Raw genomic sequence first — 11,163 nt, 5'->3', positions numbered from 1 at the left:
CGACGAAAAGCGGCGTCCAATAAATCCTCCCAGTGGATGCGACTTCCAACTTGGTGTTCGATAAAAAAAATGACTAGGCTACTTTCCCATGTGAAGAAAGGAGGATCAATGTCACCTAAATAGAAACAAGTCTTGTGTTAGCCTTTGAATTAGGACCCGATTTTCAGTTTCGTATTAATAATCTAGTTAGAGATAATGTCGTGACAGTTTAGCCTGAGACTGAGAAAGGGGCTAAGGGAAAAATCAACACATATCCTCCTGGCAGTGAATAGTAGAATAAAATGAGGTGGGTCCACACGATTGGCTCAACTGGAATATGCTACTTTATTTTCTCTGTTATCTCTAATAGGTTTGTATCATAGCCATCTTCATCAGTTCATGGACCTATCTATCCAAGTAATTACGATACCAGTATGTATAATAAGGCATGATAAAGCCTACCTCGGAATATCCAAATTGAGCCGCCTCAAGGAAGAGGTGATGCCTTATTATCCCACTTCAGAAAGCCTACATATAGGTGACTCGCTTGTCCTCTATCCAGGCAGGCCATGCATCGGGTTTGAACCGGTGGAATTAAACATGCACGGTAATACCAACAGTTCCTGCTTCACCCCCCTCTCTCTCAGCCTTCCTTCTCCTCAAGGCTCAGTTTTTCCGTCTGTCCTGCGTCACTCCCAGTCATCCTGAGGGAGAGAAGCCTGCAAGGTTGGACCAGTGTCAAGCCAGTCAGAATAGGAAATACACAACCTCCGGTCGCAACTTTCAAAATAAAACCCATACCGACTAATCTGTGTTCCAACATTTTTGGGGGGATACTGGGCATTTACAGATTTTAGAATTTAGACACAAACTTTATCATGATTTGAAATGTTTTAGTGTAGGCTTAGTGAAAATTTAACTTAGCTTACTTGACTTTAACTTCAATTGGATGTATGCATGTAGGCCTATAACCTATGCTAAGTATTTTAACATTACTACATTCTCCATAGGCAGCTGATCAACTAGGAGGCCAGAGAGTATAATACAGTAACATGCTAGTAGGCTATATACATCATTACCACAAATGTGCCATGAGACTGGATGGAATCTGTTCTGTACTGAAGCGAAAATTAAGATTATATTTAGGGAGGAAATATAGCCTATTTTATCCCCCCCCATGACAAATTTTATGGTTTTATTTTGATGACCAAATCACCTAACTTCCTGTATTATTCTGCCTGTCTCTGGCTGGCTTGACACAGCTCAAGGTTGGGATACGAGGGTGGTGCTGATGAGAGCACGGTGACAGGGGGTAGCTCTCTGACAGACATGAGTGTGCTGTTGACTCCACAGGGTGGCATAGATGTTGATATCATATCTATTGTGTTGTGGCCAATAAAACAGGAGAGGCGGCCTTACTGATGGCTTTTAGGCTGCTCACACAGGGTATCAGTTCTTATTTTTAGCAGAATCAATGGAGATTGCAAAAGATGTGCCATCTGTTGGTAATGTCTGGATCAAGCAAAGACCATAGACTACTTCAGGGGTTCCCAAACATGGCCCTTATTTTGATGGGGACACTCTGTAACCCCCACACGGACCCCCCCATTTTGGGAACTGGACTATTTGGTTGAACTGATAGTATTTTAGCCTGCAAGTAGGCTATTCATTTTCATCTAAATACTTCACTTCATGCTGATAGTATTTTTTGTATCAAAACACTTAAATACTTTCTGTTAGAGATTTCCAAAAACAATTCAAATATTAAAAGAAATAATCAATTATCCAATTTAATTATCCTTTTTTTTTTTTTTCTTTTGTAATTTGTGTATTTTGAAAATAAAATTAAATGTTTAAATTTAAATTCTTCTGTGGCACTAATAAGTTATTCTTTTAAAATATTTTTTGTAACAAGATAATTGTTAATGTTTTGTGTGTTTTTTGCTGATTACGTACACCATTTAATACACCATTTCAGGCCAAAGTCACTTGCATTTCATTAATGGTTTCATTCATTCCTGTAGAAGTTTAATTCATTTCTGTACAGAAATCCCCTAAAAAACGGCATTCAAAATTCTACTCAAGTCAAAGTTAGTCTATATGACTGACTTTTCTAGCCTGAGGCAGGAGTTTGTCAAAGGGTTTATTGCTCAGCCAAGTTTCAGCATTAATGATTCAAAAAGTCAAGCTGAAACTGTTCAATATCAAAATACCTTTCTCCATTGATATTCTAGGGTTAGAAAAGATATATTCTTAATTAGTTCTTTCTTGGCTATTAAATCTGTAAATACAGATCTGTAAGGCCATACTAGCCTATAGCTATCTAGGTAAGCAAGTTAGCTAGCTGCTGACCTTCCAGGAAGGTTGAATAAAATGAATAATGAATAGTGAATTAAAAATTTAAAAAAAATTTAAATTGCATTTATATTTATATTTTGACCAGAGTTCCTTCTTTGCCATTCAACTCCAAAAAACTGTGGCTCGTTGGGTCCGCCCATAAGGTTTATCTCAACCAATGAGCTTATTTCTTCCTTCAGAGTAGCTCTATCAGGAATGTAAATGCAAAAACTCCAATCTGACAAATTTGTGGTCAGTTTGATCACATGATAATAGGTTTGTGGAAGGAATCAATACCATCATACAAAAAGTTATGAAATGTCAGCAAATGTAAAGACTGGAGTGATGTTTCATACGTCTAGAAATAAGATCTAGCCTACCTAAAAATAATTGAATCATTGATATTGAAATGTTAAACATATCACTGCAGCATACTTAAGGGGGCACTGTTGATCTTAACTTGAACCCAGCATAGCAGTTTCATGCCTGTGTGCACATCCAGACCTTTATGTGTGCAGCACTTAATCATTTCTAAACCACTCTTCCCCAACAGGAAAGAGTGGTTATGGGATATGGCACCTCAGGCATAGTACCAGGGCAGTGCGTTGGACCTGTTAATTTATTCTCATTGTGGTTATAGGCAAACATATCTCAAAATGTTTTACGTACAAATATCTTAATCACTGTTTCAGTAGTGCCAATGTCAAAAGCATCTGTGCTTCCCCCTGAGTGGCTCACGTTTGTCTTAGCCTCCAAAGACATGTGTGTCCAAGCTCCTTAGTATGCCCAGGCAAGATTGTTCTCATGGCAGCAGTATTTTCAGGACTTAGGAGTCTTTGTCTGGCCATCAACAAAAGCCTTTGGATTACTGGTGAGGCTGGCTCACAGTACAGCTGTGAGCGTGTATGGGCAGGTCAGTGGAATGACTGGAGCTCCGGTGGGCTAAGAGCTCGAAAAAATGCAGTTTGGTGAGATTGTAGATTAGGAGGGAGGGGGGGGAGGGGGGGAGGGGGGGGGGACAGGTGCTGACTCCATGGAGGGAAAACAAAAGGCACACTTCAATTTCTCCCTGGCTCAGGGGAGAAATCTCCAAAGTTGAGAAAAAAATGATTTATAATGAGTTTTTGTTATGGTACTGTCTACGAAGGGAGTGCTTAATATAATAAAAATCTCTGTTGCCTTTAATCACTTTGGTTAAAATCATTAGGACAGAGTTATTGTGGTACTGTGACATTTAGCAATCAGTTGAACTACATTTTCCACCTTTGAGAAACCTGTGATCACCTTTTGCCTGCAGCACAATAACAACGCTAAGCAAAGGAGAGCGTGTGATTGGCCCGAGAGCAGCCAATCTGAATGCAGGGAAAGAGTAACAGGGAAGCCACAGCACCTCTCTGCACTCACCTGATACGTTACCTGGCTGAGCTCAGACCCAGCATCTCATTACCTTTCCAATACAATCCATAACTGAGGCTCATTGTGTCCCGTAAGCCCCAGCAGTCAAGGTGTTCCTCTGTATTTGGCTTTACTTAGACAAAGACAAGGAGCCATGGCTGTGGCGAACTTTCACTACATTACACGGATGAGCAGTGGCTTCAAGGTCTACATTTTAGAAGGTAAGCGCAATCATTGTTTTTCTTTTATTACTTAATTTTGCTCAATAACAGTGAAGACTTGTATTACCTTCACCAGTGGAACTAACTTATATTTCTGCAACAGGTATGCTATAATGTTATAGTTATAGTTATATAGTTATATATTCAGATCCTATGTCATCATGGCCATTTCGTTTTCATTACAGTGGCTTTTATTATGTCTCGCATGATTTCTGTGTAAATGTCAATAGGAAACTTACAGATACAATTGCGATTGCGATGCCATTTAAATATAAGATGTAATAAGAACCTTCGTAACTCCATGAAATTCACTTAGTGAAACATGTCAAGTTTCTGGTCAGAAAGAAAAAGTAGATGGATTTCAGAATTTGAGTAAAAAGGATTCACTATTAAAACTTACTGGCTTTCAAAGTACTCAAGATTTAGCCAAGATTTTGTACCTTGTTTTGTAACTTTTAAACCCTTGCAGCATATCTGTTTAACCTGCATAAAAATCTGAGTAAATACAGTCGACCAGAGGGTCAGGCAACATGTTCCCTCTACTAATGGGGAAGAAATAACCATGCCTGAGGCATCAGAAAATCAGCATAGGTGTGGTTTTACTTGCCCCCCCCTCCACAATGGCACTCTGTCTGAGGGAATAGCTCATAGGTGTTGGAGTGTTTGGCCAGTAGGCAATGTGGATTTGAACGTGGGCTGCAGACTGGGGGTGTGAAAACATTGTGAGCTAATTTTTGTCTTACAATGCAAAACAGATGATCACCCACTTTTGCATTTCTTTATGGAAGCACAGTAGCAGACATCATTGTGATTGGGTAGTTTTTCTTTCAAAGCTTTGTAAGTTTGATTTGAATATAGTTGAAAGAGCTTTGAAGGCCTCCAATTGTCATATCAATGTGGATTTCCAAGTGTGGTGTTAACTGAGACCCACTATAGAGTATGAGCATACAATCAAAGACTGGGCTACCAGTAACACCTAAATGGTGAACAATAATGCTTCCATTACATTCTCACACAGCACTGATGTTTTGACTCTATGCGTGACTGGTGTGAAAATGTGCACTTGTAGTAATTGCGTCTCCATAAGAGAAGCAAGAGCACTAAGAACAACAAGATTTACCTGAATATTAGTCCTTTTGCTTTCATTACATACTATAAAGTGAATAACTTGCACTGATCAAAATGTGGTGGTATCCTAATCATTTTGTGTGTTGTGATGGACTCATAGATTTTAAAGTATACTAGATATATATGTCCTACTCAACACGTAAAGGACATTATCACCTGCATGTTGATGTGTTTCAACTTGTTTAACTGCAAAAACTCTCTGTTCACCTCAGAGTTCTCACACAAAAAGTGCTGCCTAATCAGGGTCCTAAAAAACTAAAAGCCTTTAGATTAGTCATACTCCATGACAATCAAATTGGCCAATCTTGCTCAGCTGACTATGCAAATAGGCTGAATGCCAACATTATGCAGAAAAACAACATTTACCGTTAGCACTGAATCAGCTGTGTAGTGTTGTAACCCTCACTGATCAGGTACTTCTAGTTCTACCACTTAACGGAGTTTACAATTAACGGTGACAGGATCGTTTTCCCACGATGTCATAGATCAAAACAACCAGTCACTGATCACTGAGTGCCATGTACCATGTGTGTAGCCAAAATAACCAGTACCAACATTTGATTGTCTGTCTTTTTACCAGTTGTATCTATCTGTCTAATCAACTATCACATCTATCAAATCGTTCTAATCTGTTTTTCAGGTCAGCCCAACCTCAGAAGCGAAGACAGATACAGACATATCACAAATGATCGGATTCGAGTCCCAGCAGTGTATCCCATCAAACGCAAACGCAGCCATGAGAGAGGCCTCACTTTGGAGGAAAGGTTGGTGTAACCTGTTTATTCATACTTATAATAATAATTCAAAATTCTAAATAGGCTGAATGAGTCATGTAAAATGGAAATTCTCTTTGTTTGATATTGTTAAAGTACTCGTGCCCACAGAGATGCTGACATTTGTCTATGTTTCAGGCGAGAGAGGGCACTGAGCAGAAGCAGTGGTAAAGCTGCCCAGAGAGCAACGGCGGCAGCACCAGCGGTGTTCAGTGTTCCACAGAGTCCCACATCCACCTGGAGTCCAACACCCAGCCCCACCAGTCCTCTGCCCAACCATGTGTACTACACACCAGTCATGGATGAACCACTTGCACTCATCAAGAAACCAAGAAAGGAACCTGAGAACACAGAGGAAAAGACTAAAAGCAGTGCTACCAGTCAAATACAGGTAATTCACCAGGACAAATAAGTACTGTGTGCCTACCGCAAGTAAAATGCGATTCTGTCAGAGATCAAGGATAGTTGGGCTGTCGTCACGTAGGAAAAGTGGTGGTGTGTGGGTCTTTGTAATCTCAATGTAGCCCCGGGCTACCCAGGGCATCTGTATATCTCCCATCTCTATAGCTAGTGAATCCAACTGCGCAGGCATTCTATTCCCAAGACAGTTTACAGGCCTATGCTTGTCCACGCTATGCAATCCAGCCGGATTCGGGAAGAAAATGTGAGCAATGGAGGGAGGAATGCCATCAACAAGACCAAACAGACTGCTCTCTCTTTGACCTGTTTATGCCACCACAATGGGAGTGATCCAGCTTCCACTGGCAAACCCAACCTGTTTAATAAGTTTTCAGATTGTTCAGTGTTCATACTGAACTTTCTACATGACTGCAACTATCATACGGAGGCCATTCAGGTTTAGCCTATATTGGAAAAACTCAATGTAAAATTTGAAGGATAATGAGAAAATGGAAATCTGGTTAGTTGTGTTATGAGGGGAACAACCAACTACTTATTTAGTCTGTGTTTTCATTCAATCAACAATCCATTTGTTCCTTTTCAGATGCGCCCCTCTGTGATCACGTGTGTCTCCTCAATAAGAAACCCCTCCTGCAGATCTGAGGTCCACAGCAGCCGCCCATCAGGTCAGTCTCACACTTTTGTCTATCAACTCATTCATCACACTGTCCCTCCTTAAACACTGGCAGTAGTCACACATAATGTAGGTGTCTACACACTCATTGACTCATTGAGGGTTCATCATGAAGGTGTGTATTTGACTTTTGTCATGCATCCGGTCTATTCCAGTGATTCCTAACTACGACCATGTAGTGGAGGAGCATTTCCAGAGGAGCCTCGGGGTGAATTACCAGCAAGCTCGCTCCCAACAGCTCTCCATCAGTGTGTCTGTGGATGACCACTTTGCCAAGGCCTTGGGAGACAAGTGGCAGCAGATTAAATCCAAGTCCTCTTCCTGTTCCTCCACGCCGCCCAGCAGTCCGAGTGTTACTCACTCCCCCAGCTACAGCCACAGCCCAAATCAGTCCCATAAAGAATCCTCGAGCACTTTGTCACCGACTTCCAGCCGCTGGTCTGTCAATTAAAGCAGAAAAGACCTCTGCTCTGAGAGAAGAAATTGGACTTTGTGACTTTTAACATTTCACTGAGTGCAACTCTGCTTTTCAAGGAATGGAAATGCCAAGACTACTGCTGAGAGGGCAGTCTAACAGATGCCGGGCGCTGATTGCTGTCGCATTGGACCACTGTGCGTCCAAATTTAAGAGCTGTTGGTGCAAACAAATGTAGCATTAATTGAGATGTCCTTGTTTTGTTACATTTCTGTCCTCTGCTTGTCAATAGCATTTGAATACCTGAGGTAGATGGTGATATGGGATGATTGGAAAATCAACCAAATAATCCTTTACATTTCTTTAATTTTGTGTCATTCATTTCGTGCTGTCAGAATGCCACAATTTCATTGTATTATATTTATATTCTGATACACCTGGGTCCCTTACAGTCTATATGACTAGCCTATCTGCTGTATAATATTGTGCTTACAAGCTGTACACAAAACAGAGACTTTGAAAACTAATGAACGTTTTGAAAAAATGGTAAAAACTCATAAAGTCAAAATATCCTTGAAAGTTCTTGTGTCCTTGTCATTTGTCTAAGTATATTTGTATGGTGTCATTCATATCTGGCAAATGTGTAAACAACGTTTGGTGACAAATTATTACTGCATTTCTTTGGTTACACTTTCTTCAGAATAAGACAAGTTGAGGATTGCAGTGTGCATCACATCACCAAAACGAATAAAACCCCATTTGACTGTAGAGGTCGTGAACTCATGTGGACACCTGGTAGAAAGGGGCAGGGTGGTGTACCAGACAACTTAATTTCAGTGGTGAGTCAGTGTGTGTCTGCAGCACGTCCGGTTCACACACAGCATATTAACACAAAGAGCTGTTACCGCACATTCAGTGGAAATGAAATGGACGGATGAGCAACTCTGTCGGGGCTTTTTCCCTGTAAGTCTGAGGGAATGTAGGGTGCGTGTCCCAGCAGGCACCAGGGCTTGTGTTCTGACATTCCTGTCTCCTGAGAAAATGACTCTGTAAGATCCTACAGATCCTGTTTGGCAAGGGATAGGAGGGAGGGAAGAGGGGAAGGAAGGGTAGGGCCAATATAGGCCTGAGCATGAGAACCGGCCGTGCTCTTCAGTTACTTATTTGCATGTTCTATCTTGTCTAACTTTAAATATGATAGGTAGCATTGAAAAATTTTCCAAAGCTTCCATCTTTGAAATCACAGTGGGGTTTTTTTCAATTTGCATGCTCTGGGAAATAACCTGAGTGTACTGACAAGTTGGACAGCTTTGGAAGAACATGTTGTAAATCAGGCAGAACGGTGGGAAATAAATGAGATGAATATGATTTTACAAAGCAATGGGAAAGAAAAAAAATATTGTTTGGTCTCATTGGATGGTTAGATTTGAAGCATCTGCACAAACCCTCTAATAGTGCACAGTAGCTACAGTCGCATGCAGTCCACATGAAGCAGATTATTAGCATTAACCTTGCAGCAAGTGCATACATGAGTAAAAGGTGACCAAATGCTTTTTAATGTGGATGGATATTGCTGATTATTTGGCTACCTAATTGAAGAGTGTTGAAACTGGTATTTCCACTCAGAGTGCATTCTTTAGTCAGTGTAACCTGAACAGGGGCATTGATGCCATCTAGAGGCCCCTAGGTAAACCGTTTACAGCAGGCAGTGTCAATGAAAAATGGTCTCATGTTGCATGATGAGCAGCACAGACAAGTGGAAACACTGTTATGAGTGTAATACTGGACATAGTCAGTTGGTGAGGGAGAGATCATGTTTGAGAAAGAGCTAGAGAGACTAGAGAAAGAGAGAGGCTAGAGATAGAGAGGGAGAGAGTATACCTTGCTTGTCACACCACTAGGGGGCGACTTCTCAATAGGTTATTGTAGCCACACATCTTGGGATTTCACTCTAAAGCTCTAAATCCGTTTCACAGGTTATTTGACAATGCCGTTAAATAAGAGGTTTATAAATATTCAATATTCAAATCCAAAATGTCAAATATTGGCTCTCTTCCTGAAATAGTAATAAAGATGGAAGGTGTGTGTGTGTGTGTGTGTGTGTGCTTGTAATGAAAGCATATTAAGATTAAATCAAAATTCGTGACACTTGACCCTCTGATAGTGTTAGCAAACCATGATGCATGGTATAATTCTGTGAAAAATATAGTAATAATTATATTATTTTTTACAGATCCAGTTTGATTATTTCCTCTCACTTCAGGACATAACTATATTTCCAATACCGATATCTGCTCATGCACTGGATTGCATGTGCAGACATAGGTAGAGTGCTGTGTATGAAATACATGAAATATGTTCTCTCATTGTCAGCTAAGGGGCGCTGTTGTACTGTTGTCTGCACAAATGAATTGCAAGAGGCTGCTGAAGTTATATGGCCATGACCATGTGAATGCTAGAGAAATACAATTCTCATACTCAAAAAAACATTGTTCTTCAGGCCAAAAATGGTAGATAATTACACATGTCAGTACCTCAAACATGACAGAAAACAACATTTAACTTAGTTCTACTTTAGGAGTAGTAATTAGGTGTGCATCACAATACAGAAAATTGGCCAAGCTTTCTGGGAAAATTCTTGCACTTCACCCTACCTGTCAAACGACAGATGAGCATCAACAAGTCAGCGAGTATTCTGTATATACTAAAAATACTGCCTCTAATCTCAAAAGAACATGATTGCATGGAATGAATGTGTGACTACAATGTCTGTGGGGGTCATGGTTTTCCACAGTTACTCAATACAATGTTCTCTATTGTAGTGCTGTATCAGATTAATTTTCACAGTTCTTCACAGTCCAAATGCTTCTTACTTAAATCAGCTAATATCTTAGATAAATGGTTGTTTGAATAATGTTTGTTCTGTTTACAGGGACGCTTCATGATATTAAGAAACTGGCAGACTCATTTGGTTTTAACATCTGGCATCCAGCTCATCAAAATAATTAACAGTTCTATCTAAAAGTCAGATGAAAATCAACCACAATGAAAATCAACCACCCTGAAGAAGGCGCAAGCCAACACGGGTGTTCACACCCTGAAGAAGGCGCAAGCTGACACGCGTTGGTGTAATTTAGTCTTCCTCTCTCTCTGCCACATAAACATTGCTGACAAGTGAGGAAACTTTGTCTAGGGACTTCAGTAATGGCCACACAGTCTATTGATAGCCTTTATGTTTGTAAAACTTTTGGACCACTTTCAGAAATCAAAAATGTACCCCAATATTGTGCTTTCTTATTTTTCTGAAGCACATACAAATAGATCAAGCAGTCCAGGCCTAAAGTGCTTTGACCTCTCACCTTCTCTCTTGTTTTAAACAAATTCACTAGTATGAGTCATTTCCATTGGACTCACTCATATGTCAGAGGTCACAATGTTCCACACAACTGACATTTTTGCACTTCAGAGCGTGACATGTCAGATGCCATAGATCCCAACCATGTCATCTCACTGCAGACAGGTACTGAATAATGAGTAATGAAGGGGAAGTCATCAGCAGTTTTGGAGGCACTGTAGCATTGCAGAAATGAGCAGATTCTGCTGACTTACAAGGTGCACAGACACTCTGTTGAAATTTCACAGGAAAGAGGCAAGTCATAATAAATAACAGGTTGATCAGTAACAAAGTTTGATTCATGCTCTGCTTGACTATAGCTATAAACAGCTATATACATGCAACAGGTTAATAGTGATTCTCTCATAGTTATATTACCTGTAGGAATATTATAGTGATATCATAGAAAATAAAATACGATGATGTCA

The 11,163-nt window shown here is 40.2% G+C and overlaps 1 protein-coding gene across 1 annotated transcript; it reads left to right on the top strand.

Moving 5' to 3' along the window:
* The first annotated feature begins 3,779 nt into the window (after nt 1-3,779).
* On the top strand, nt 3,780-7,987 carry vgll4l (vestigial like 4 like). The gene is made up of 5 exons (XM_071534160.1): nt 3,780-3,932; nt 5,701-5,824; nt 5,972-6,224; nt 6,837-6,918; nt 7,082-7,987. The coding sequence occupies exons 1-5, from the start codon at nt 3,866-3,868 to the stop codon at nt 7,375-7,377; spliced, it is 822 nt and encodes a 273-aa protein (XP_071390261.1). The 5' UTR covers nt 3,780-3,865; the 3' UTR covers nt 7,378-7,987.
* The last annotated feature ends 3,176 nt before the right edge of the window (nt 7,988-11,163 follow it).

Source organism: Centroberyx affinis, unplaced genomic scaffold, assembly GCF_046629955.1.
Source record: "Centroberyx affinis isolate AG114_WGS23_722 - 3 ecotype Tasmania unplaced genomic scaffold, CSIRO-AGI_Caff_v1 ptg000168l_1, whole genome shotgun sequence".
Classification (NCBI taxonomy): domain Eukaryota; kingdom Metazoa; phylum Chordata; class Actinopteri; order Beryciformes; family Berycidae; genus Centroberyx; species Centroberyx affinis.
This window is presented reverse-complemented; position numbering and strand designations above follow the sequence as displayed.

Excerpts from the sequence above, each read along its gene's own strand:
- vgll4l (XM_071534160.1), top strand. The coding sequence starts at position 3,866 with ATGGCTGTGGCGAACTTTCACTACATTACACGGATGAGCAGTGGCTTC. Across the intron at positions 3,933-5,700 it reads CAAGGTCTACATTTTAGAAG|GTCAGCCCAACCTCAGAAGC; the intron begins GTAAGCGCAATC and ends TCTGTTTTTCAG. Across the intron at positions 6,919-7,081 it reads CCACAGCAGCCGCCCATCAG|TGATTCCTAACTACGACCAT; the intron begins GTCAGTCTCACA and ends GGTCTATTCCAG.